Source organism: Panthera pardus, unplaced genomic scaffold (assembly GCF_024362965.1).
Source record: "Panthera pardus isolate Hobbes unplaced genomic scaffold, ASM2436296v1 HiC_scaffold_13, whole genome shotgun sequence".
Taxonomy (NCBI): domain Eukaryota; kingdom Metazoa; phylum Chordata; class Mammalia; order Carnivora; family Felidae; genus Panthera; species Panthera pardus.
In genome coordinates, this window is record NW_026526688.1 from 172,460,271 (window position 1) to 172,485,390 (window position 25,120).

General features: G+C 41.7%; 1 protein-coding gene across 5 annotated transcripts in view; it reads right to left on the minus strand.

Moving 5' to 3' along the window:
* The window catches only part of FAM114A1 (family with sequence similarity 114 member A1), a 68,750-nt gene that overhangs the window by 13,108 nt on the left and 30,522 nt on the right, over positions 1-25,120 (minus strand). For 3 of the 5 annotated variants that reach the window (XM_019414166.2, XM_019414174.2, XM_053901622.1), the window contains 7 exons: positions 21,154-21,267; positions 20,928-21,031; positions 18,040-18,174; positions 14,061-14,213; positions 7,774-7,897; positions 2,219-2,310; positions 361-522 (listed from right to left, as the gene is read on the minus strand). In XM_019414166.2, coding sequence (XP_019269711.2) covers positions 361-522; positions 2,219-2,310; positions 7,774-7,897; positions 14,061-14,213; positions 18,040-18,174; positions 20,928-21,031; positions 21,154-21,267 — 884 coding nt within the window. Of the gene's footprint in view, positions 1-360; positions 523-2,218; positions 2,311-7,773; positions 7,898-14,060; positions 14,214-18,039; positions 18,175-20,927; positions 21,032-21,153; positions 21,268-25,120 lie in introns of those variants that run through there. The other 2 variants (XM_053901623.1, XM_053901624.1) reach the window with 2 other exon arrangements.

Here is a 25,120-nt window from a genome sequence, read left to right on the forward strand (position 1 = left end):
TTTTTTCTGGAAAAAGCTTCAATTACCTCATTAGTTTATGGGGCATAAAGACCTTTTATAGTTACAAATTTGCATATAAGATGGAGTTTTATCCTAATGATAAATCAACTATGTTCTTGAAGATCTTCTTTCCTTTAAATTATCATTATAAATCTCTGGAGAAAAACTACAATATCTATGCTAAGTCACGAATTGTCTTGGCATCGAGAAATTTTAGTGTTTATCCCATTAATACTCACATTTCTATAATGTGAAACAGGGTACAAATGAAAACGAAGTGCTTTCTCCTCACTTGAAATTCGGCTACTAGTGAAATAAAGGTAATATTACTGCTCTTTAGGTAATCTCAAATAAATTTACCTCAACTGTCTTAGTTCTTCTCTCTTCCTTTTTGTCTTCTTCGGGATTTTCTGGTTTCTCTTCCTTTTCTTCCTTTTTGGTGCTCTCCTCTGCCTCTTCTGCCATATCTACTGATATGGTAGCTTGATCTTTTCCCACCCAGTCATGAGCCTTCTTCATGGCCTGCAAAGGCCCCCCAACCAAAGCAATTCGTTTATTATGCAAATTGGGAGATGAAGAAATTCCAATCCCCAGACTACAGTAAAGTTGCCCTAAACCTTCAAGGTTGATTCTCTGTACATTCAAAAAGTGATGAGGCAATTCCTTAGTCCCCTTAAAAGCACCTTGTTGGTGCTTTCTGGTGAATATAAAGTAAGAAAAGGGGGCAGAATAGAAAGTATGGCGAGAACACTGCAGGACCTTTTTAAAACACACTGTGAAAGGATACACGGGTAAGAATAAAAAGGACAGTCACCTTGAAAGACCGATAGTATATTTTTCACTTTTCATGACCAACTATAAAAGAATAACAGTATTTTTTTATATATAGGTTAGAGACTTAGCCAGGGTCGTTGCTAAAGCAAATTTCCTCATTTGATAGGGCTCATGAAACCCTTAATGTTTCATGAACCTAGTAATGTATCATGCAGCGAAGGTGAAGGATGGATCTGTTCTCTCTTCCCTCGTCATGGAGACATTAGACCTCAAGGGGGGAGGAGAGGAGCTGTTGGAAAGACCTGGAGCTGCTCCATGACTAGTTTAATCTCACATGAGCGCAGTCTGAGAAACCTGTAAGCCCAAAAAATTATGGCTAAATTGAACAAGCAGAACAACCCCCCTTCCCCATCTGTCATTCCCTGAATTTAGAAAGGGCAGACTCACCGAGTTTTTACATTACGGTTTAAAGCTGTTTGCTTAAGTGAAAGTTGTATCTGAGCTTATGTTAAACTTACTTCTCATCTTAAAGCTTAGCTGACTATGTCCACAAGCCAGTGGGACCTTGGAGACACCACACACACACACACACACACACACACACACACACACACACACACAGCAGTGGCAGGTGCTGCACAGAGATAAATGAGGCAATTTCCCACTGTGTTCAAGTCACTGACCTGCCAGAATCGGTGACCTCTATCTGAGATAAAGAAATTACTCATGTCTCCCCCTCACTGCCTCATCCTGCCCTTTCCTCACCCACCTTGATTAAGTGAGGGCCTACATCAACTACTGCTTGCTAAAGAGAAGGGAAAAAAAGAGAATGGGAAAAATAACACAGTTTTAAGTACTTAATGCGCAGTGTCTTCATTAACAAACTCCACGGCAAGTCCTTACACTAAGTTGCAAAACATGCTGTGGTACAATTAGAAGAACCCAGACTGAAAAAGCTGGATGGTTCTTAGACTCCACATGGCACCAGCATTCTGTGCGGGAGGGGGCGTGTGGCTGACCCGGCTGAGGGGATTCTGTCTGCATGATTCTGGCACATCACTGCAGCGTGGGAGGGGAGACGGAGTTTGAAAAACCCCTTGGTGATTCTGTACCCCTTTTCCCTCCCCTATGCTGAAGATACCCACTGCTCTGATAAACAATTCTATTTTGAGGAGAAGTGACTTGTGCAAGGTCACAGGGTCATTACTGGTGAAGTTGCAACTAAAAGGCAGGTCTCCTGACACAGTCTAGCATGTTCTCTCCCATCGCATTTCGTTATGTTGCCTCCTGGAATCTTAATTAGTGACCTCATACTCTCCTCCCCCATCACCATGTGCCATTTGGGGTTTGGGGTTTTTCCATTTCAGGTGGATCTCTTGAATTTACAACCGATAACTTTAAAAACAACAACAACAATAAAAACTGAGACTTAGACAGTGCTGACCTTATTGAGTTTGTCAGGCGTGGCTGCAACATGTAATTCAAAGAGAAGCTCTGTAAGCATGCTAGCAAATTCTTCTCCCTTTTCTTCTAAGGCTGGAAATAGAAAATGACAGAAGTAAGAAACGTGATTTATTTTTCCTCCTTCAGAATGTGGCAGCTCCCTGAACCTTACAGCCCGCAGTCAAAGTGAAAGTGAGGGCTGCAGCAGCCTGCTCCCCCGCTGCCAGAGGGCAGCTTATGAGCTGCCCGCTCCCAAGCACCACGATGCTCGGACAGCCGGCTGCCACCATGTGAGGGCTGCCCCAGCCTCGTTGCTCAAAGCTGTAGCTGGGGTGCCCCCAGGCTGACCTGAAGGCAGCGTGAGGGCAGGAAGGGACCTATCTGTCTTGTTGACAGCTATAGGTGATCGGTAGCTATTTGTTGAAAGAATGACTGAATGAACAAACGAATGGTGGAAGAGACCTGGGACAACACTGTATTTATGACCTGGAGTATTGTTATGCTTAGCACTGCAACTCTAATAATACCCAGGGCACCCTTTTCTGTCCACAGAGTCATAGTGCTGAACAAGCAGAACTAGTCTCGTGGGTCATACACTACTTGATGTAACTACACTGTATCTCTCGGGAAATTTCCCAAGGTTTCAGAGGACACCTGTTGGTCCTATACTACTTCTTAATGGTATATCTTCCCTCCAGAATGGGAGCTACCTAAGGACAGACATGGTATATGTTTTTGCTCATTCCTGAATCCAGAGCATCCAACACAGTAGCCGGGAACATAATAGGTACTAAACTGAGTATTATTAAAAAAACAGTTTGGTGGTAAACTATACCATATAGAATAATATATGGATCACATATATCATGTTATGTATAATATACCATCAAATAAAAATAAATTAATGTCATTGAGGGCCAATAAAAAAGATTAAAAAAAATTTTTTTAATGTTTATTTTTGAGAGAGACAGAGACAGATTGTGAGCAGGGGTGGGGCAGAGAGAGAGGGAAACACAGAATCCGAAGCAGGCTCCAGGCTCTGAGCTGCCAGCATAGAGCCCGACACGGGGCTCAAGCTTATGAACCACAAGGTCATGACCTGAGCTGAAGTCAGATGCTTAACCCACTGAGCCACCCAGGTGCCCCAATAAAAACGATTTTTTACAAGTTATAATCTTACTTCTTTTTCTCATTTATATGTATGAATTGAAACCATATTTAAATTTTCTAAGTGCTAAAGAATTGATTCTACAATGGGTTTACCACCAGTTTGGGGGAGAATAAAAACATTAATCTGGCCTGATTACATGATCTCAAAACCCTCTGAGTAGAAAATCCTCTGGTTTGTGTCAGTGGGGAAAGGCATTACCTTCAGGGAGAACTAAGCCATGTGAGAAAAACTGTATCTAATACTTGTGTGCATGTGCCCTTTGCTGTTTTATAGACAAAATGGCTAATTAGCAGCTTGTGAAGACAGCCGGAGTAACTTGTATGTCTTTGTTTAAAACATTTGGCTTGATCAGTTTATCATCACCCGAGTTCATATATTCTCAGGGGAGAGACAGATTCATGAACAAAATAGAGAGGTAAAACATATGTGTCAGGTGGAAAGTTTTATGAAGTATAAACCAAGGAAGAGGAATGGGGGTGGCTGGCAGTCGGGAAGTGAGAGGGCAGCTGAGAAGGTGCCATTTGAGTAATGACAGAGGAGGAGATGGTGAGCAACACCAGATGGGGCACGGGAAGAGATCTCCAGGCAGAGACACCACCAACACAAAGTCCAAGAAGGAGTGTGCCCGGCTTGCACAGGGACAGCAAGGAGGCCAGGGTGGCTGCAGCAGGGGCAGGGAGGTGTGTACCTTGGCGGGAGAGAGAGAGAGAGAGAGAGAGAGAGAGAGAGAGAGAGAGAGAGAGAGAGAGAGAGAGAGATGGCTGTCTTTGTTCAGGATGAAGCTGACACAAGCATCGTTCTAACCCGAAGAGGTAAGCGCACTGATTGAGAAGGCTTTTACAGCACCAAATCTTGCCCTGAGAGGGGTATTAAGAAGGCTTCCTGGAGGAGGTGATTACCTGAACCTAGTCTTCAACCTAATGCCTTCTCATTAGCTACTTGCAAGAAAGGAGAGATGAAGGGCTAGGGAGACAGAGACAAAGCTGAGATTCTCTCTGCTGGGCAGGGGTCTTGGTCTCACCCTCCCTACGTAGGCAAAGTAAGAGGGGCAGGCACACATCTGTGCAGCATCAGCAAGGGCTCATTGTCAAACTGCCTGGTTCTTCTCACTTCTTGTTCTGTGTGAGGCAATGATGCAGGGAAGTTAGAGCCCTGGACTTAGTTGTGGAAGGCATGGGTTCTACCCCAGCTCCTGCATTTAGAGAATATATGGCCTGGGGCTAGTCATGGGTCTTCTTGGCTTCCATACCCTCCTCTAAATTTAGATAAAAAAACCCGTCCATCTCTGCTGCAGCACTGTTGTAAAGATCAAATAATGTAACAAATGTGAAAGTATTTGTAAACACTAAGATTTTATCAACTATGTTGTTACGTGCTACAAAGATAGAAACATAGGGAGATTGGGGTGTTTGGGTGGCTTAGTCGGTTGAATATCCAACCTCGATTTTGGCTCAGGTCATGATTCCATGGTTCATGGGATCAAGCCCTGCATTGGGCTCTGTGCAGACAGCACAGTGCCTGCTTGGGATTCTCTTTCTCCCTCTCTCTCTGCCCCTCCCCTGCTCTCTCTCTCTCTCTCTCAAAATAAATAAATAAACATTAAAAAAAAACATAGGGAGATCAAAAATATTTGGGAGTCATCAATGCTAAATTAGGATGCAAATACTTTGTGTAGCTCCAATTTTTTTTTTTTTTTTTAGAAGCAGGCTCCACACCTAGCATGGAGCCCAGTGCGGGGCTTAAACTCACGACACTGAGATTAAGACCTGAGCTGAGATCAAGAGTCATATGCTTAACTGACTGAGCCACCCAGGTACCCCTCTCCAGCTTGTAAATGTGCATTTGTTCTATACAACAGAAAAAGATACCAATAACTTTTAGCAGATATCTTAGGGGAAAAAAAGCCACAGAGAAAAAATGGAAGTAGAGAAAAACAGAAGTAGATAAAAACAGATGATCAATACTGTTGCAACAAAGAATATCTATTACTACAACTCTTGGTTCGTGCATGTGGTCAAGATCTTCACTGAAGCGGTAAAAATAGAAAATGGCCTTTTAGAACCTCTTCACGACAGTGGTAAACCAAATTAGAGACCTATAGTAGTGTGATAAAATTACACACTGCTGGAAAGACAATCTTGCAAATCATTAGCTAATATTATCAAAGGCAGAGGAGCCTGATGTTGAGTTTAGCTGAAAACGACAATTTGTTATATTTTCCAAGACTTGCAAATAAATTATTTACATGTTAAGGGGTCTTTAGGAATGTAAATGATTACAAGAAAAAAAAAAATGGATGCAAATGCTCTGGTTTCTCTCAGAGTGTTCTTCCTGGCTCGTCCACTCACCCCCACTGATGAGATAACTCCTTACAGCTTTTAGATAATCTGTCCACCTCTATGGAGTTGTCATGCTCCATCATAACTGGATTGATTTAACGGCAACCCCGCTACTCTTTTCTCCCAGTTTTTCTTTACATGTTTTACATTTATCTATTAAATTAATTAAAATTAATAGTGTTTTGATAATCTGGAGATGCCCTTTGGGAAAATGGATATATTATGGGCAGTAATAGGGTTCTGTCACTTAAGGAGAGAAAGTCTACCATTTCTTAAGCATGCTGTCCAGGACTTCAATTTTTGTTTTTTGTTTTTGTCATATGAAAAAAGCCCAATTTACTAAAGCTCTGTATTGACTGAAACACATCATATATGGTAGCATTAACAGTATTAACAGTATTGAACCAAGGTTCCTCTCTAAGAAATTACCCTAGTTGGGGATGCAGGGCTGCTTTAAGTTGCACTGGCAACAGTACCGACATTAGGGGAAATCTGGGATCTTCTTTTTGTCGTTCTCAATGACTCCCCCATTAGGATCAAGGTCTACCTTAGGCATCATGAAACCAAAGAGAAATAATGTGGATCTTTCTGGTGATTGTTACTCTGGAAAACAGGCATCCCTATTGGTTCATCTTGGGCCCATAATACCATGTGCGTGAACTTTGACAGCTAGTGTCTTAGTTTCTCATTATTAAAGCAAAGACAAGGCTGTCATTCTTTGTGACTTTTGTAGAAACACACAAATCTCAAAAACATTCTTCTCCAACAGTCTCTTTGATATTGACTTCTTTCTATTGTTCTGTATAACTGAGTCTTCTATTTTGATGCAATGAGCATAAACCTCATTAAACTGAAGGCACATAAGGTCTCTATGAAGGACTAAAGTGGGAGATGGTATTTAACTAGGTTTGCAAATGCCTAGAATAATCTTGCCCTGAGCAACGAGGCTGAAGTGCTTGGCTCTCATGCTTGAGCCTTGATTAAAGGTAGGTAACACACCCGGGCACAGAACACTTCCGGCTCTTTGATGGGTATGAAGGCACATGATCGCTATGCTGTGTGGGTAATAACAAATACAATCATAAATAAAAGCTACAATTGATTGTACCTTTACTATTGTCCCGGCATTGTTTTAGCACTTTAAATAACAATACCAGCTAATGTTTTTGAGCAGTTCTGTGTGCCAGGCTCTGTAATAAATATTTTTACATATATTCTCTAACTTGAGCCTTACAACAGCCCTTGGGAATCTGTATAATTGTCTCCATTTAGCAGGTGAAGATAACGAGTTTCAGAAAGGTTACCTAACTTGTTCAAGGCCATGCAGCCAGTAAATGGCGGAAATGTTTCAAATGAGACCTTGAGAGAGTCCCGGGAGAAGTCAGCCTGTGTGGCCATGGTTGCCTGTTAGCATAACCTGAACAACTGTGGTTGCAGTGCTAGGTGATGACCTCAGTAAGAAATTACTCTCAGGCAGTGCCTGGGTGGCTCAGCTGGTTAAGTGTCCGACTCTTGATTTCAGCTCAAGTAATGATAGGGTTGTGAGATTGAGCCCCACGTTGGGCTCTACGCTCATCTCTCCCTCTCTCTCTCTGCCCCTCCAAAATAAATAAATTCTTAAAAAAAAAAAAAAAAAGAAAGAAAGAAAGAAAAGAAAAATACAAGAAGAAATCTATGAAAAGCCCTGCCCACTGCATGCAGATACGAAATTAGATATCAGAGCATAAACTCCAGTCATCAGGGCCCTGCTCAGGGCACTGCGTTCTTGGTCCATGTGACCATTCGCGTTTACTGTGCGCCGTGATCTGTCAGGAACTGTGCTGCCCACCAGAGAAATGAAGATGCGTCAGTCAGGAGTTCCCGCCCTACAGATCAATGTGACCAGCTCCTGTAACAAGAGCAGATGTACAGAGTGTTCTGGAAACGAGGAGGAGGGGCACTTGCATTAAATCATTCCCTGTTCAAAGGGCTGCGTTTATTAACAGCCGTTTCTGAAGGATCATACCAACACTTTGTTTTGCTGTTTAACCGGTTATTTTCCTTTACCTTGTTCTTCTTGATTCTCTTCATTCTCCAATTCTTTGGCTGCAAAGATGTCTTTAATGGAAATTAGGTCGTTTTTTAAGAGTTCCAGCTTCTCTCCATCAAGCGATGTTAAAAATGACTGAACCTGAAAACAGAAATAGGTCAGCGTAACTGTCATCTTTTCTTCTCATTAGTCACATTTACACAGGGCCGTCCCCAGTTCTCCCAGGACTCAGGCGATTGGTGGTGTGTGTGGGGGGGGGGGGAGTGGGGGGCAATGCCAGGTTGAAGACTGGATTTACTGCCTATGAACCTTGCAACTTTGGGTGAGTTACATAAGCTCCCTGGGCCTCAGCTTTTACAACTTTAAAGGGAGAGCCACACTTCATTGTGATCCTTTGTGACATAAATGAAATAGTGACCGTGAAGTACGAGACACAGGTGCAAAAGGCAGACGCTAAGTAAATTGTGGTGGTAGCTCTTGTAGCCAAGTGGTTAAAAACACACATGTTGTCAACTCTGAATTCAAAGATGAGCCCCGTGGGGCGCCTGGGTGGCTCAGTCAGTTAATCGACTGACTCCTGATCTCGGCTCAGATCATGATCTCAAGGTCATGGGATTGAGCCCCACATCGGGCTCTGTGCTCTGCACTGAGCATGGAGGCTGCTTAAGATTCTCTTTCTCCCTCTGTCCCTTCCCTGCTTGCTCTCACTCTTAAAAAAAAAAAAAAAACAACAAATATGAATCCCTCACTTATGGGCTGTGTGACCTGGGATAACTTATTTAACCTTTCCATGTCTTTCCTTCCTTATCTGTAAAATGGGTTCTAATAGCATCTCCCTTGTAAGGTTGTTTTGAGGGTTAAATAAGATAATGTATTTAAAAGTACTTACAGTGACAGTCAAGAAATTACATATATGTCATGTATGTTAACATAAAAGAATATTAACATATGTATATATAATACATATACATATAAACAAACACATAAAGAAATGTTTTACATATACAGATATACATACATTATTACTTGCTTGATGTGGGTTATACACCAGGGCTACAAAAACACATGAGACACATTTTTCTTCTCAGAGATCTTGCAGTCTAGAGGAGGAAAGACCAGGCTAACTGCTAACGGCCATGACAGATGTGAATGGAGGGGCAGTGGGGCACCAGGGAGGCAACTTCAGTCCCACTTGGGGAGACAAGAGGGTGGGCAGGGAGACTTCACAGAGGATGATGCTTGAGCTGACAACTTCCCTGTTCATTGTCTTCAGAGCCCCTCTTTTGAAACTGACCGCGGTAAACACTTAAAAATTATTTGCACACATGGCCAGCCATCCTCTGTGAATCTGAAGACTGATTTGAACTTTCAAAATGGCCATAGTGCATGGAAAAACCATACAAAAAATGACATAAGACTGTAAAGTAGTAAAGTTTTCATTCTGCAGGTCAAACACTTGCTCTGGAGCCAGAACCAGCAGAGGAGCCACAATGCCCCCTGGAATATGTTTTCGTATTCATTATGGTTGTAGATTCACACATCAGGGTAAGCGAGAGGGTTAGAGAGGGCATCAGGGATGCCAGGAAAACATTTTCCTAGAAGTTGTCATGTATATCAGGAGGACAGAATGCAATGGCAAGGAGCTCCGGAAGGAAGCGTGGCAGGAAGGCATCCACACAAACCCATCAGTCATGGAGTTCAGCAGGTGGAGGCAAACGCACCCTGCATGATGGCTGCCCCCACGTCCTTTGGCTCTGACCTTTTAAGAGCTTCTTTTCAGCTCAGATATTCATGATTAGGTCTCAGTGTCCTAGATAAGCCCACATCAGATTCCTACAATTCAGATATATTTTTAAACAGCAGTTTTCAAAGAGTAAAATAAAAAAGGTAATTATTGAATAAATGTGCTTGAGCACAACACTTAGTGAAAATGTGGGGCATTATGGTTTCCTCATGTCTTCTGGAGGGGAGCCATCCTCTGGGAGGGAATGCACTGGGGTTGTATGCGTTGGGCATCCTTTGGAAAGGATTCTTTTTAGCAAAGGAATCTATTGTCAGCATCTTTCTACTACAGTATCTCTTTTGCTTCGTCCTAATTCATTCCATTATGCCAAGGTGATGAGCATTGAATCTTTATTTCAATCCAATAATAAATAATCATGCGCTCCTCAATAAATATTCATAGAATGCTGACTATATGCTTGGCATTCTGCTAAGTGTTGATGGGAACACAAGGGTAGACAGTCTGCCTTGTAAATCTTTTCCCTGAGAGGGAGTATAGAGTGCCATTTTGAAGATTCTTGCTTACTGTTCTTGTGAGCCATTGTGTATAATAGCAATTAAAATGATTAGTTTTTTTCATAAGGTTTATAGTATATCACATTGTCATGCCTGTTGCCATCCTAGTCAATCTAGTAGAATAGTAATGATAATAATTCCTTATATTTCCATATAATGTGTCTATGTTTTAGCCAATAGCAAGGTCAGCAGAGGTGATGTGTATCATTTTCAGGTCAAGGCTCTTAAAAAATGGGAGTGTACCCTCTACACCTTTCTGTCCTTATGCTGGTGGGATAAAGACAACAAAGAGGGCCTAGAAGATGGTAGAATCCAATGCTCTAGACTCAGACACAGGGGAGTCCACAGGGCCAAAGGGATGTGCCCACCCCGAGCCCACACTCCTTCTTCCAAACCACTCTCTAGGTACTAAAGTTGCTAAAGTTTCCCTCCCTCAGCCTGTATGGATCTCTACTCAGGATGTGCTCCTTATGGCAGGACCATCCACTGGAGGGTGCACCCCTAGGTCTAAGAGGTGGCTGTTAGCAGTGGCGTGGATGGAACTTGAACTAGGGTATCCTCACATGTACATATAAAGCCCTTGAAGTGAGAGATAGCTGGAAATAAAGAGAGGAGAGCAGGCAGGAGGGTAGTATGGAAACGTGAGGAGTGTGAGAAGTCTGAATGGGAACCAGGCCTTCAAAGTCATTATAAAAGTGTATTTGTTAGGGTAGGATGACAGAATATATATATTTTTTAACAGTTTGTTTCAAAACTCCTTTAACTTCCAAGAATTTGGTGTGTAGAGGAGGTCTAGTTAAATTTGAATGATGAATATTTTCTTAGTGTGTGTGTCTCAAATATTGCAGAGGACATATTTACGTTAAAAAAGTATTCATTGTTGGGGTGCCTGGGTGGCTCAGTCGGTTAAGCGTCTGACTTCAGCTCAGGTCATGATCTCACCATTTGTGAGTTCGAGCTCTGCATCAGGCTCTGTGCTGACAGCTCAGAGCCTGGAGACCTCTTTGGCTTCTGTGTCTCCCTCTCTCTCTATCCCTCCCCTGCTCATACTCTGTGTGTGTGTATGTCTCTCTCTCTCTCAAAAATAAACATTAAAAACATTTTAAAAAGAAGTATTCATTGTTTATTAAAAGTTAAAGCTTATCTTGTCATCCTGTATTTTTATTTGCTAAATCTGACAACCCCAGTAAGGATCTCCATTTGTATTCTTGCCTGAGGCAGGTGAACATCAGGACGGCTCTAGTGGAGCCATGAGATGGACAGAGCGTGGCTCCTGAACCCCTAATTCAGGAAAGCTGCCTGATGACCAGGCACTCCCATTTTGGACGGTTCTAGAATGAGGATAACGCCTACTGATTTGACCCATATATTTTTAGGACTTTTTTTTATAGCACCTGGTAACGCATTACTAATCCAAGAAAAAGTTCTGCATTCCCTACTATGCATCTATAAAAATCTCTAGGCTGGGGGAACAAAAGCAGAGCTTGTAGAACAGTGTGTAAACAGAGGGAAATGCATCCCTCCAGGGACCAAACCTCCTTCCTAGCAACGTCAGTCGTTTGGGGCTCTTTTCTAAGGACCTGGGACTCTTTCACAGCTGAAAGCTGCAATGGAACTCTCCAGAATGGAATCTCTCTACCACTATGATAACTACAAGAGACCACACATCCGTGTTATGTTTTTAATTAAAACAACACACATACACACACATATAAGAATGCATGTAAAAATAAAATGTCATCAACCTTATATACGCATATACACAAACATGTATAAAAAGGCAGCTAACATTTATTGAGTACTTATTATCTATTCAGCAAGCTGCAACTGGCTTCACATGGATTATCTCATTTAATTCTTTAATGCTGCTATGAGGTAGGTTTTATTATTAATCCCATTTCACAGATAAGGAGATTGAGGTAAGATGGGTCCAAAATCATACAGCTACTGAGTGGCATTTGATCGCGTAATGTCTGACTCGAAGCCCAGCTGTTATAGGGAAAGATTTGTGATACAGTGGAAAACTACATTTTCTAGAGCACACGTTACCAGGCTATCTGATTCTGAGTCTATGGGAGCAACTTCACAACTCTATGGATTGCACGAGCTGAGAGCAGTGCAAAATAATTCTAGTCTATAGACGTGTGAATAGATTCTGTCCAGCAGAGGAACAGCCTCACCTCCTGTGGTTTATGACTATTTGCACACTGGTTTCAAAATTGCTTTACTCCACATAAATATGTGTGTTGGCTTTTCCCCTGAACCAATTATAATATCTGCTTGGTTCTTTCATTTAATTAAGAGGCTAAATAAATTCTTTAATTCACGTTCATTTTGTAACTGTATATGAGGCATGATTTTGTTCTTAAAAAATTACCCCCTTTAACAGTTTAACCACAAGACTGTTCCTGATGGCTCATGGATAACAACAACAAAAAAGAAATAAACACAGAAAAGTGACACATAACTCAATCATCTGGAAGGAGGGGGATTTCCATCCTGTTTGGTTCTTGGTTGCCTCTTATAGGGCAGAGGCCATGTTTCCTGGCTTAGGTGGGCATCAAGAATGTCTGTATCCCCTCCAAGTGCAAACATGGAGGACATGGCCGAGAGAGAGTTAAGAATCACTCCTCTACTGTAAGGCTCACTTCCAAGTTCCTCTTGCCATCAGGGGCCTGCTTGTCCCCAGTGAACGTCACTGAGATGAGCTATGGCCCCTCCCAGGACGTTCAGCGGGTGCTACCCTGTGGCTCTGCCAGAAAAACACCCCAAAGTACAATCAGCCTGACACCAGGCAAAAGAGCTGTATATATAACTAAGTGAATTAATAGTTTTAAAGCACTTAGAATAGTGACTATATAAGTATCATATGAGTATTTGCTCAATAACTACCCTCCCCCACCCCCCATGTAGATCCTTTTAAAAAAAATCCCCAAACCCTGCTGGTTTCTACTGTTTCTATTTTGTTTCTTGAGATCACAGTGATGGGGATGTGAATGTACAGGGCTATCAGGTAATTCCCAGGTTTCCATTCTGGAACATTCCCAGATAGAACTTTTTTTTTTTTTAATGTTTATTTATTTTTGAGAGAGAGAGACAGAGTGAGAGCAGGGTAGAGGTAGAGAGAGAGGGAGACACAGAATCTGAAGCAGGCTCTGGGCTCTGAACTGTCAGCATAGAGTCCAGCATGGGGTTTGAACTCATGAATGGTGAGATCATGACCTGAGCTGAAGACCGATGCTCAACCAACTGAGCCATCCAGCTGCCCCCCAAATAGACCTTTAACCCCCAGCAAGATAATCCTGCCTTTTGTGGCCCAGGCTTTTTAACGAATGGGTGAACACAGCACTACTTAGCCCATAAAACTCTATTAAAACCCTGCAGTCTGGAAGAAACATCAGCTGCTTTGTTTTCATTGGGTGGATATGGCAATGTGGCCTAGTAGGGCATCGCTGGTCTGGGTACATCACCAAAAGGAAGCACAGGGCCAGGAGCCTGACAGGCAAGTTTCTGAGCAACCTTTGGCACCATGAAGTGTGGTAGTGATGACTCTTATTTTGCTGGCCTTCTTGGGGGCGGGAAGGGGTAATAGCTTAGCATAGGACAGAGAGGAAATAATATGGAGCATGAGGGGTCATCAAACTGTATCATATCTGTGACCCTAGCACACTACTAACAAGGCCCTAAACATGAGATATTTTAACAGCAGATTTTCCAGTTTCTCTCATGTATAAGAAAACAAATTAGTGAACATGGAATTTTATTTTATTTATTGTTATTATTATTTTTTTTTTAGAGAGAGAGAGCATGAGCAGGGGGAGGGGCAAAGGGAGAAGAGAGAGAATCTTAAGCAGGCTCCACACCCAGCACAGAGCCTGACACGGGGCTTGATCTCATGACCCTGAGATCATGACCTGAGCTGAAATCAAGAGTAAGACGTTCAACAAACTGAGCCACCCAGGTGCCCCAGTGAACATGGTATTATACATGAGCAGGGCTGACATACCTTGCTTTCACTTTCATTGGACAGAATTTCCAGGGCTTCCAGGTGTGACAAACCTTGATACTCATCAAACAGCATCCCGTAGTGTGCGGTCCTCTCGGCCGTGAGCTGCTGGGCCAACCTCTGCTTCTCTTTCTCCTTGGCTTCTCTTAACATCTGCAGAAATACACAGTGTTTGTGCCCTGGGTGTATGCTGGGAAGCCTCATTTCCTGAATCAGGGGAGATAAGGGCTGGCTTTGTATTTGTGAAGAGTAGGTTTTAGTTACTTGGGAATTTCTAACACAATGATTCTTTGATTGATCCTACTGACAATTTTTACATAATATTCCACTTTGAGTTTTCCATGTTCATTATATACATGAAAAGACAAGGCAAAAATTCTATGCCTGGGAACAGGATTGGAAAGAAGCACATCAGAAGCTGAACCGTGGTTTCCGCTGAAGTGTTTTCCGTGTGTGACTAATTTTCTTATTTTCTAAAATATCCAAATTATCTATAACGAGCAAATCGATGCACACCAGGAAAGTCTAATCTATTGTGATAGGGTTCACTGCAACTTCGGCACCCAGGCAGACCTCAAGGCAGTCATAAGCTGGTCTGCTTTGATCTGAGTTGCATTATTTTAAAAAATTTTATGTGGGTGGCTATTAACCATCTTTGATGAACAATATTAATAAAATATAAACTCATAACGTATTTCTCATCAGATACTAAGTATAAAGAAGAATATTAGCTTATTGATGCTGGATAAGTAGGACTGTGAATGGAGTTCCTCTCCATGTTGATCATTTCTCTCCAGTTATTTTTTTTGTTGATTAAATAAAGAGAGCAAAGTGAACACCGAGTCCCCCAGTCACTGCCAATTTCCTGCACTTGCTTTCTGTGATTCTAAGCATCTTTTATTTGATTCCTCATTAAGTTTACTGGGCATTACGTTTATAGGGTTCTTTAGTATCTATGGAGAGCACCATAAACACAGTGGCCACCACAAATTCACAAGGGAAAGATCATGGAAGAACAGACTGTGGTTTTTAATGTGCATCAATAAAACAATCGACCCCATTTCTCCTTTTGGGTTCTTGAGGCGCTTAGCCAAAAACTCACTGGGCTGCAGACAGAATTCTCCCCTCTATCTGTCTTTAACATTAATATGTACAAGCTCTGAATTTTAAATTTTCAAAACAATCTCATCAAATTACCACTGGGGATTTAAAAAAAATTTTTTAATGTTTATTTATTTTGAGAGAGAGAGAGAGAGAGACAGAGTATGAGTGGAAGAGGGGCAGAGGGAGACCCCACAGATTCTGAAGTGGGCTTCAGGCTCTGAGTTGTCAGCACAGAGCCCGATGCGGGGCTCAAACTCATGGACTGTGAGATCATGACCTGAGCTGAAGTCGGACGCTCAACCGACTGAGCCACCCAGGCGCCCTGAAATTCTCCATTTTAGAGGTATGTGAATTTCAGCCAAAGAAGCATAGTTAGCCAGTTTCTGGACTCGGTCACATTTCCCCCACATTATCACCTTCTTAACTAGAATGGAATTTATATCTATACATATATACTTATATATAGACACATATATAGGCTTATATGTAGGTACATGTGTATATATAATATATAGTATGTACGTATGTATCTATATAAATTTTATATATAAGTCCTGTGGCAACAATATTCCTACATGCTAACCAAACACCCTTTCTATCCTAGACACATAGCTGAACTATATTTCTCAGCCCCTTGAGTTGAATTAAGTAGACTCTGTGGAAGTTGTGGCCAAAGGAATGAGGGTAAAGTGACGTATATCACTTCCAGGGAGAAGTCCTAAAGTGTCCTACCTACCTGGCCCTCCCATATTCCTTCCCCTTCTATGAGGCTGGAAGTAAAGATTTTAGGACGGCAGATCCACAAGATATGGACTCAGAAAAGAGCTATCTAGAGAGTCCCTGAACAGGGACATTCACGCTGCAGGAGCGAAAGTTAGATTTTTTTGCTCTTAGCCACATCGATCCTTGGGGGTTGGTGTTTTAGTCTCATTTTCATTTTGCAATATCTGGTATTAATTATCTGATTAGTACAAATGTATTTTCTTTTGCAGGATCGGTAGGCTGGTGGTTTAGATGATCCTGCCAAGTCCTGACCTGAGCTATAATATCAGAGTGGTTATATGAAGGTTACTCTGGAAGAGACCAGAGGAAATAGCTTAAAACAAAAGCTTTTCAGGAACTGCCACTAACATGATGTCAGTGATGGCTCCTTAGTGGCTTCCTAGTGTTGAGCCAGGAGAAAGTATGTTTGTCCTGCCTATGAAATTTATGAAATCTGGGGCTGTATCAGCTGCTCCTGATTTCAGGAAGGCAGAGACAGACCTGGCGTATCTGCCTGTCACGGAGGAAGGGACCAGGAGCATGTCCGCACTGCGGAGCATGAACTGGGCATGTGCCATCTGAAAAAGCAAGTTCACTATTAGGATTTTATACTTGGAAAAGAAAATAAATACTACTTTTAACTTCTTTACTATAGGTAAGCAAAACAGATTAAATTCTTTTTTTTTTTTTTAAGTAAGCTCTACGTTCAACATGGGTCTTAAACCCATGACCTCAAGATCAAGAGTCACATGCCATAACGACTGTACAAGCCAGGTGCCACAGATTCAATTCTTCATATTGTATTTCCCAAGGAGGGTTGGAAAACTTTAAAACTTGAAGTGTGAGAAGAGAGGCCCATCCTTGCACATAGTAAGAGGACTATAAATTAAAACTCCAAGGAGATGCCATTTCCACCTATTATATTGACACAGAGTAATACAACAACAATAACTACCGTTCCTGAGTGTTTGCCAACTCATTGAATCTTTACGTCAAAGCTATCAGTAGGTATTGATGTTGCACCCAGTGCACAGGCGAGTAAACCAGGGCACAGAAGAATTAAGTAACCTGCTCAAGGTCATGTGGCTAGAAAGTAGTAGAGCTGGAATACATACAATGATGCTTTCAACCGAATGCTTGTGTCCCCCCAAAATTCAGTTTTTAAGTTTATTTATTTATTTTTGAGAGAGAGAGAGAAAGCGTGCGTGTGTGCAAAAGCACACAGTCGGGGAGGGGCAGAGAGAGAGAGAGAGGGAGACACAGAATCTGAAGAAGGCTCCAGGCTCCAAGCTGTCAGGGCAGAGACTGACATGGGGCTCAAACTCACAGGGCTGTAAGATCATGACCTGAGCTGAAGTTGGACACGACCAGCTGAGCCACCCCGGTGCCCCGCTCCCCAAATTCATAGGTTGAGACCTAATCCCCAATGTGATGGTATTTGGAAGTAGGGCCTTTGGGAGGGGATTAGGTCATGAGGGTGGAGCCCTCATGAATAGGATTAGTGTCCTTATAAAAGAGCCCCCACAGGGCTTCTTGCCCCTCCTACCATGTGAAGACACAGTGAGAAGACGAGAAGATGGCTATCTATGAACCAGGAATGGGCCATCACCAGACACTGAAATCTGCCAGCACCTTGATCTTGGGCTTCCCAGCCTCCTGAACTATGAGAAATCAATGTTTGTAGCTTATAAGAAACCTAGTCTTATATTTTGTTGTAGCAGCCTGTGTGGACTAAGACAAATGGCAAAAATGTAATAATCTTCAAGAAATTATTAAGTGATTAAAAAGCAAGGTACAAATGGGTATGGTTAGCATGCTACCATTTGTCTGCAAAAGTATATATGTATCTGTATCTCTGTCTATGTCTATACCCATATCTATAGCTATATGATAATTCTGACGGAATCCATAAGAAGCTGTTAACAGCGTTTGCTTCCCATGAGGAACCCAGTGACTGGGGAACAGGTGCATTAGAAACTCAATTTTCATTCTCTACTGTCTTAGGTCATTTGAATTTAAATCACATGCTTTAAAATACCTATTAAAAAAGATAAATAAAAAGGTATTTACTTTACTGACTGAAAGAAAGGATGGCAAAAGTATATAATCCCACCTGAGATAAGGAAACGGTTCTCTCCATGAGTGTCTTGGTCCGCTTAAAGCCTGGGTCACTCTCTGCAAGGACATTCATGGTTTTCTTACCGATGAATTCCAGAGCGTCCAGACCGCCCGTTAAGACGCTTTTACCCTGCAGATGAGATAATCACATGAGATTAGCTTTTGCCTTTTGCAATTTCACAGCAGTCAGAAACTCGCAGAAGGCACTATGTGCAAATATTAAAATCAATATGAAGTCACAATTTTTTCTCATCAGGGATTTAACATCCTTTTAATGCTGTTTTCTTTTCCTTGGAAGGGCATATGGCATATAATTTGTAGGGCATACAATATTATTTAAAAAGGACACTTAGGAAAAACCAAAGCATATTTGGGATTAATTTTTACTGGCTCTATGTGTATGAATAGAATATGTATCTAAGACATGAAATTAATAGGTGATCCCATTACTGTTTTTGTTTGAAAGAATGTTAACCAGAGTAACAGAGTTGTTTGGAGCAGTCTATTAAAATGTCAAATACTCTTGCCAATTTAGCAAATTCTTTAATCTAGGGCCTTGGAGTATGGGACCCTCAGGCTGTTTCAGATGGCCCTTGCATACTTTCAGAAACTAGCATTAACTGCCTATAATTAGTATATCCATGAAATAAGGTTGATTTCCATATACGGCTGCCTTTAGAAACTGTTCCATCAGGGGGTGGGAGGGAGGGGAGGGTGGGTGATGGGTATTGAGGAGGGCACCTTTTGGGATAAGCACTGGGTGTTGTATGGAAACCAGTTTGACAATAAATTTCATATATTGGAAAAAAAAAAGAAACTGTTCCATCATACAATGATCCTGCAAATCCTCTTGTCAGCCATTGTTTTCCTTAAAAAAGAAAGATTAAAACAACCAAGATTTACTCACATAAACTGTTCATATAAATAGAACTGCTTACATTTCTTTACAGCTTCTGTTCAACTACACAACTGCAATTATACTATGCACACATCTGTGTTTTTTCTGCCTTACATGAACTATACACATTATATTTTATTAAGATATTATTGCCTGTGTACATTTTCCAATCTTCATAATTATTGCTTCATTAGCAATATTAGGCTTCGCTGAGTTAATATACTTTAGTAGGCATTTCCATCTTGGACATTTAGATGCTGTTTTCAGATTTGGGGGCCATTCAGTATGCACATCAGAAAACAGATTTTAACACACGTATATTGTGGAAGGACTATGGGATATCACAATTCATACTTTTGCATGATTTGATTTATGTCTTTTAATATTCTATGAGGGATTATTCAGTAGAGAATAAAATGGGAGAAAGAAGGACATGGAGACTTTGATTAAAGGCAAAGCTGGTGGGAGTGTCTGGAACTTGGGAAAAGAAAGTACCAGAAGGTAGGAGAGAACACAGAAAGGAATTGAGGGTGCTGAAGACAAACTCAGAGTGCCCTGTGCTGTCACTCAGGGAGACGATGAACTCATTTCTTATAACCAGGGATATGAAAGAGCTCCGCCCCATCCCCAACCCGACCCCCTCCACATGTAGGCATACTGGACATGTGTTGCTGTTTGACTCCTAAAACACATTTCCTGCTTCTCATTCAGCCTACTTAGTCTAGAGGGCCTTGAGTTGCAAGGAGGAGAGCACGCATTTTCTAATTCTGGCATGCTCTGACCCCAAAGTCCGGTAAGACGACTTCACATGTGTGTCTACGGCTTCCTCTTCTTCCCACATTGCACTGTACTCGCCTTTGAGTTGGCTGTGTCTTCCAGGATGTTGTGCCCTCTTGTTTGTCCACATATGCCCAGCATCTAGCATAGTTCCTGGCACATAGTGAGGGCTGATTACCTTTTTTTCTTTTAAGTTTTTTTTAATGTTTATTTTTGAGAGAGACAGAGCATGAGCAAGGGAGGGGCAGAGAGAGAGAGAGAGAGAGGGAGAGAGAGAGAGGGAGAGAGAGATAGAGAGAGAGAATCCCAAGCAGGCTCCAGATTCTGAGCTGTCAGCACAGAGCCTGACACAGGGATCGAACTCACCAACGGTGAGATCATGACCTGAGCCAAAGTCAGACGCTTAACCGACTGAGCCACCCAGGTGCCCCCACCTTTTTGTTTTTTAAATGAATGAATGAATAAATTGGACATCAACTATACTTCTAGAAAAAGTAGTTGGTTGGTTTTTACACAGCAGAAAAGAAACCTTTTCTTCCTGACACTGAAGACCGGCTAGCTGTATCATCTCATCTGGGGTGCCTCCCCGCTTTTTCATTATTCATCAGTGTTTTGCTGCCAGTAATAAGCTTCTTGAAGAGGCAGACAGGGATCTGGGGCAGGGGATAAACTTAGGGTTATTTAAGGAATGGGGAGAGTAGGAATGGGAGGTTAAGATGGGGGAAGAATGTTGGTCTTAGTTATCTGGAAACACTTCAGAAACATCTCGGGATGTTGTTTCCAATTCCTTACCAGCATTTGTTTTTTTTTTTTTTTGTATCTGAATGGCTTTATAATCTTCAAATTGAAGATTAAGAAACATAGACCATCGAAGAAAACCAGCTGTCTCAGCTCTAAGAAAGAGCCCTCTCTCCTCCCCAGCCGGAGGCTGTCCTTGCAGCTGTTGGAAAGGACACTGTTACAGCAGACTGAAAACGTTCCTTCTGAGCAGTCCTTTCTTTTAAACATAAAATGTATTTCATTTGCTCTTATTATTTTGGTGCCAAGGTTACGCCTACTCTGTAGGAGAAAGCATAACAAAACCATAGTCCAAAGTTATGAGCAAGACCATCTTTTCTCTGATGTATCTAGGTCACGGGTAAACACAGATATCAAAAGAAGGCGCTGGGAGAGACCAGGGAAATCAGAGGAAGCAGCTAACGACTTACTGTGTTTTGAACCACATTGGTGATGGCGGACAGCATGCCCCGAGACCCGGATGAGGGAGAAGTGGGTGGGCTTTCTGTGGGACTCTGATCTGTGGCCACATCTGCTAGTAAGGAGAGAAACATCCTCTTAGAGTTCAGTCTACTGATCCGAACTTAGAAATCTATTTGCGCACATAGTGCGATACGGCTGAAGTCCAAGAAGCCCCCAGATAAACAGATCGCTCACTTTGAGGGACTCCACTTTCGGTATCAGGTTGGGCCCCTTCAGAAGAGCTGGAGTTTACACCATGAATCCGTAGTGTGGCTCCTGCTTTTTCCTTGACTGCTGTCAATCCATGACCTGCCAGGAAATAAAAATACCGTTCCCAATACAATAGAAACCCACGGTCTGCAATTCGATAGCTCATGTTCCAGAGCTGTTGTAAGCTGTAGGCGTATACCCCGGTTGTAAGAGCATGTAGTGGTTAACAGCATGGACTTTGCAATCCCTCTCATTTGTTTCTCAGACGGTCTGCTTAGCAACCTGGGATTCCAAATCCAAGATATCTGTGAATAGGATCCCTGTCTTTTCCTCTTTACTCTTTTCTAAACTCCTCAAAACAGGCATGCATCATTCAGTTTTGAATTCCTTGCAGGCCTAGCCCGGTCACAGACACTCAATTAATAGTCACCGAACTGAAATTGGGTGAGGCCCAGCATGCTCTTTCAAAGTGTTAGTCATTCTTTCAGTGCGGAGAGTGCAAGGTCTGGAGCTGACATGTCAAAATCAAAAGTCCAATCAGTGAGCAAACCAGGAAGAGCACCCAGTGGCTCTGCCCGTTGTCCTAAGCAGTAACGGTCCGCATGCAAGCTCCTACAGTCGTCGGCCAGGCTGAAGGACACTGGCTTTACGCCATCTGAGCAGGGCCAAGATGCCTATAGTCTCCAGAGCCCAGCACAGTGGGTGTTCAATAACTATTTGGTAAACACAGAGCTGACCTCTTCATCCAAGCACTGTGTGCCACACACACAAACAACGCCTGGCCTGACAGAGAAATAGTCTTGGCTACATTTTATTCTGGAGCAATTAATTTTTCTCCTTAGAGGCCCCCATGATGAACCACAGCTTTTCTCAAGTTCCCACTGAACACAAAAATTAATGGTCTACTGACTGTCCTAAAATGGCTTTTTGAGTTCTTTTGGAGAAACAGCCTGGGATGCCACTGTCCCAGCACTCACCTCCCCCTTAGCATCGCAGGAAGAAAGGGAAAACGATTTCACCAGGGACCCAGGCAACATCAGGTTGCTAAAACCAAAGGCAGCAGCAATATTAATATGTGGGGGGAAAAAAAATCCCAAGTCATGGCAGGATTTGAGAGCCAAAGAGAACCACCTAGTCTTAGAAAGCACCATTAAAATGACCCACTGTCCATCTCCTGAATAAGAGAAAGACACAGATGACTCCCAAACCCAAATAGTAGTATTTTATCAGTTGTAACTTTATTTATCAGAGTGATCTTAACATAATCAGGGCACTAATATTTACCAGAGGACTAATTACATCCAGTGGAAACCACCTGTCATTATACACTATCTAGAAAACAGGGAAACTTAAATAACATTATTTACAATGTTTAAAACATTAATTTCACAAGAAACATATGTCTATATTCATGCGCAGCTCATTAGATACAGTTCAAATTCATTATCAAGTTACTTGGAACAAACATGACCTATAACTGCTAAAACTAAGGCTTGAACTCATTCTCTTTAGCTTCTGGTAAATTCCAAGCATTTCAATGGAAATTTATTGAAGTTTCAGTCACACCTTCAAGTTACAAGATACCATCTAGCCTATTTACATATGAGTCCATATTACTTGCCATATTTTAAAAACACACATATTTTCCAAAAGGAAAGAATATACATACAAATCTCAAATAGGATTCTCATTGAGATTTCTGAGGGCTAACATAAAGGCATAACTGAGTTGGAGAAGACAGGGAGGAGTCTGCTACATTTTCTTTGAGAAAGCCATATAAGAAAGATGATTCCACATCCTTCCTCGAGAATATGCAGGATTTAATGGACCACACTGTCATTATCTCCTATTTCACCTTTTATACCCCTTTCACGTGAGGACCATCTCTGATTCTTTTCCTAGGGAAGAACAGCTTCTCACCGTCTCAGAACATACATGATTAGGGGTATGTCCACATAAATTGCCTCTAGAAAAGTTACTTTGTTTCTGGAAGGAAATACCATTTTTGTGTTCAGATAAATGGGATGTGTCTGTTTAATACACATGACACTACGTTGCTACTCCAGCTACTCATACACACACACACACACACACACACACACCTATACACCCACACTCACGTACACACATACACCTACACACACACACACCTATACACCCACACTCACTCACACACCCACATACCTAAACACCCACACACCCACACCTATGCACACACTCACTTACACACACACACACACACACCCATCCATACCCCCCCCACCCAATACTGCCCACAGCTTTCCTTTGTATAATTGATATACAAAGAATTGCACATATTTAAGTTTGCCCCAATTATATTTTCTGATAAACAATTCTTTCTGAATTCTTTTGTTAGTGAAAGTACATCATTAGTGCATTCTACTAAAATTAGAAAGCTATGGTTCTTCACAGATAAGGTTTAATGATGCCACACCCTACTTTGAAGAATAACTTCTAAAACTTTACTTAGTGTGACATCTAGTGCCCAGAACAAGGAAGTAATATATGGAATCATTTTTGCCTTTTGACTGTGAGTGATTCATTCTCAGAGATACTGATTAGGTTCTACCAATAGCAGAAAAACAACAACAACAACAAATACGAATAATACTATAGTGTATAATCATGGATTCCTCACACTTCATTGTGAACCCTAAGTATCCTCAAAGAAATAAAATTCCTTCAAATTCCATGGGTCTAAAGATGGAATATCCTTTACCCCTGGACTTATTGCAGCAAAAATAGGTGAATATTGCAAAGAAGATAAGAATGTTATACAATGAGGCACCTGGGTGGCTCAGCCAGTGGAGCACCCCACCTTGATTTTGGCTCAGGGAATGGTTCCAGGGTTGTAGGATCAAGTCCCGTGACTGGCTCTGGAGCTGAGCATGGAGACTGCTTAATATTTTCTCTCTCTCCTTCTGCCCCTCTCCCCTGCTCTCTCTCTCTCTAATAAAAAATAAATAAATAAATGAAAAATAAAATAATGTTGTACATATGCTGTGATATGGTATCATTTTAAAGCAAATGTTAAATGATTGGCTGGTGTTTAATTTCTCACCTATACCCTAGTGGTAAACATCTTAAACTTAGGAGTCTGGAGTCTTGTGGAGGAATTTTGGTTCCATCATTTATTAGTTGTGTGATCTACATGAGTTACTTAACCTCTGAGTCTCTACTGTTGTGTCTTCTTTGAAAGGGGGATTGTAACATCTATCTCCCAGGGTTCTATAAAATCACCAAGGAGAAATACATGATACCCTTGGTATCGGCCAACATTTTTTGAACACTTACTATGTCCCAGGCACTGGACTAGTTATTTCTAGTAAAGTAAATTATCTCATTTAATCTTCTCACTATGAGATAAGGGATACTATTATGCCTGTTTCACAATGGAGAAAACTGAGATATTGGTGACATGAAATAATTTGCCCATGGTCCCAAACTTGCAGAGGCAGGTTTTGAACCCAGCCCTAACTCTAGAATTTACACACTTAACCACTATGCTATATTACGAAGGTTTTATATGCCATTTACAGTGGATTAGATGTCATTTTAGTCCCATTTCTATAACTTCTTGGAAATCAGATCCTTGATTTTTTATTTTTAAAAAACTAGCTTATGCTAAAATTACTGGACTTCCCTTACTTTGACTAGACAGCAAGGCAAAGGCCACTTCTGGAGTGAAATCTTCTTCTAATTCTGCCCCTTTCAGTCAGGGGTTGGCAGGTGTGATGTTTTTAGAATCATCCCCATGCTGCGCAGGCACAGATCCTAGATGCTGTGTGGTGTTATCTTATACATGCAGTTTAATTTTTTTTCCCCTCAAAAAGCACATGATATCATCAAGCCATTATTTTGTGAGTTCCACCAAGATTAAAACCCATTAAAGCGAGGTCTCCCCTCTTTGTGGAGGAAGAAACTAATTTGT